Source organism: Trachymyrmex cornetzi, unplaced genomic scaffold, assembly GCF_001594075.2.
Source record: "Trachymyrmex cornetzi isolate Tcor2-1 unplaced genomic scaffold, Tcor1.1 scaffold646, whole genome shotgun sequence".
Lineage (NCBI taxonomy): Eukaryota > Metazoa > Arthropoda > Insecta > Hymenoptera > Formicidae > Trachymyrmex > Trachymyrmex cornetzi.
Genome location: NW_017299966.1, coordinates 1,174,122 through 1,176,144, shown reverse-complemented (window position 1 = coordinate 1,176,144; position 2,023 = coordinate 1,174,122). Strand labels below are relative to the sequence as shown.

The 2,023-nt window shown below is 37.5% G+C and overlaps 1 protein-coding gene across 1 annotated transcript; it reads left to right on the top strand.

Annotated features, from left to right (window-relative positions):
* The first annotated feature begins 563 nt into the window (after window positions 1-563).
* Window positions 564-749, top strand: LOC108767046 (splicing factor 3B subunit 4-like). Its single transcript, XM_018516673.1, is given in 1 exon segment — window positions 564-749. A coding segment is annotated over 1 exon segment (186 nt).
* The last annotated feature ends 1,274 nt before the right edge of the window (window positions 750-2,023 follow it).

Here is a 2,023-nt window from a genome sequence, read left to right as displayed (position 1 = left end):
GTGTTTTGTGTCCTTGCCGCCAATTATCGCGTTTTTTAAATCTACAATCGCTACGCGATTTCCTCAGCAAGCCTTGTAATAAAAAGGCAAACTCTTTCGATGTCTCAACTCGTTGCCGCGTTGCGAAGTATCTGTTGTTTTATGCATTGTTTTAGGTTAAAATACCAAGCACGCGGGATAAATGTTTATATTTCTAACATATTTATTTAAAAAAAAAAGTAACAATTACATATAAATTTATTGATAAAATAGTGTTTTGCTAGTTAATCGTAGCATGCGGGGAAGGGTGAGTTTTTTGAAGTAACTGGATTATCTTACTATCGCCGATTAGTGAGATACAGTTGGAAGTCACGGAATGTCGATTACTTCCTACGGTCTCGTCAAGTTGTCATTGAGCTCATGTTGTCGCGTGCATTAAATGTGAATTCTAATCTCAAATCTATGTGGATCCTAATAAACGAGTAAATAATTTTGGTCACGTTTCATCGATTTCCCCCGAGAGGTCCCGCCACAATGGTCGTCTTCTTAAATGGGATTATATTAAGCTGTTTCACCGGTGCTGAATGGCGAGTCAAATGGAGGATCGTCGAAGATGTTTTGGTAGGCACGACTACGTGAGCCAGGCGATGGCATTGCCAATGTGCCACCGTGAAGGAGAACAGAGAAGAAGGTGGAAAAAGAAGAAGAGCCAGTAACAGCAGCAGCAGCAGCAGCAGCAACAGCAACAGCAACAGCAGCATCACCGATGACGGGACACGGCGCGGAGGAAGACAGTTGACAGGTGAATGGTCACGAGCATCTTGCTCGTCCCTCATCCGGCCAGCTTTCCCACGTCTCGCGAGTCCTCTCCTCCAACGTTCCTTTTTTCCGCGAACGCTAAACAGAGAGACGCTGAACGACGCCGTGCGTCCCTCCTCTCCTCTCCTCGCCGTCGCACTATCACAGCTCCCGGATACACACGTGACGTTTACGTCGCAATTCAATGCGTCGGCTTATGTCGCCGACGGTAGTCATTGCGTGCATCCGCACGCGGATTTATCGGCATGGGAAATGTTTTTGATTCGGGAAAAAAAAAAGAAAAACAACCGCGCGATGAATTCGCCACTTTTAGGCGACAAATCGCACGCGATTTTTGGTTTAAATATACCGATCCCTTCGTGTTCAGGAGGCGATCACGAATGTCACAACGTATTATGTACTTAAAATGTAGCATATTTTTTATTTTAATCGAGATTAGATTGTGTGACAATAAGTTCCAATTCTGTAAGCACACTATGCAAACAGAAAAACTAATTTTCTGGTTCGAGTTACATCGTGTTAAGATTCTCATTGTTTAAATGGACATTTAATCCTGATTAATTATAGAATTAATAATAGAGAAAATTTTCCATTCTTTTTTCTGTTAATACTGTTTTGTTAATTTTTGGAAACACAAGCCTCTTATCTATACTTGCTTTCTGCGTATATTTGAAACAATATATTTCTCAACTAGAAGTGTGAATTAGACCAATAAAAATAAATCAAATAAGAGATAGAATCCTATTTTCCATCCAAGCAAATCTTGATGCTAAATAATATTTATATTATGTAGATTTATAAATATATTTTTCAATTCTATGAAATGCACATCGATTCGGTTTATTGTACTTGAAACATAATCACAAACTAAAACTGAAAATAACATAATCATAGCTTATATTGATTATTAATTTAATAATCATCTTAAAATATGTTGTAAGGAATTTATTGAAGAATATATTTTTCCAGAATATGTTTTTTTCTATCTATACATTCTGTTTTTTTATTTCTTATATTTCAATTCACATTTATTTGCTCCAGTTCTCTCTATTGGAGCAGTAAATCATCTTTAAAACTTACCAGCGAGAAAACATGAGAAATTAATTGTTTCACAATTAGTCATGTCTTCTAGTTGAATATCTTTTTTGGTTCTAACTAATGAGGAAACAACCTAAAATTTTGCATATGGAAAACGTATGAGACTGACGCGGAAATATGAGTTTCA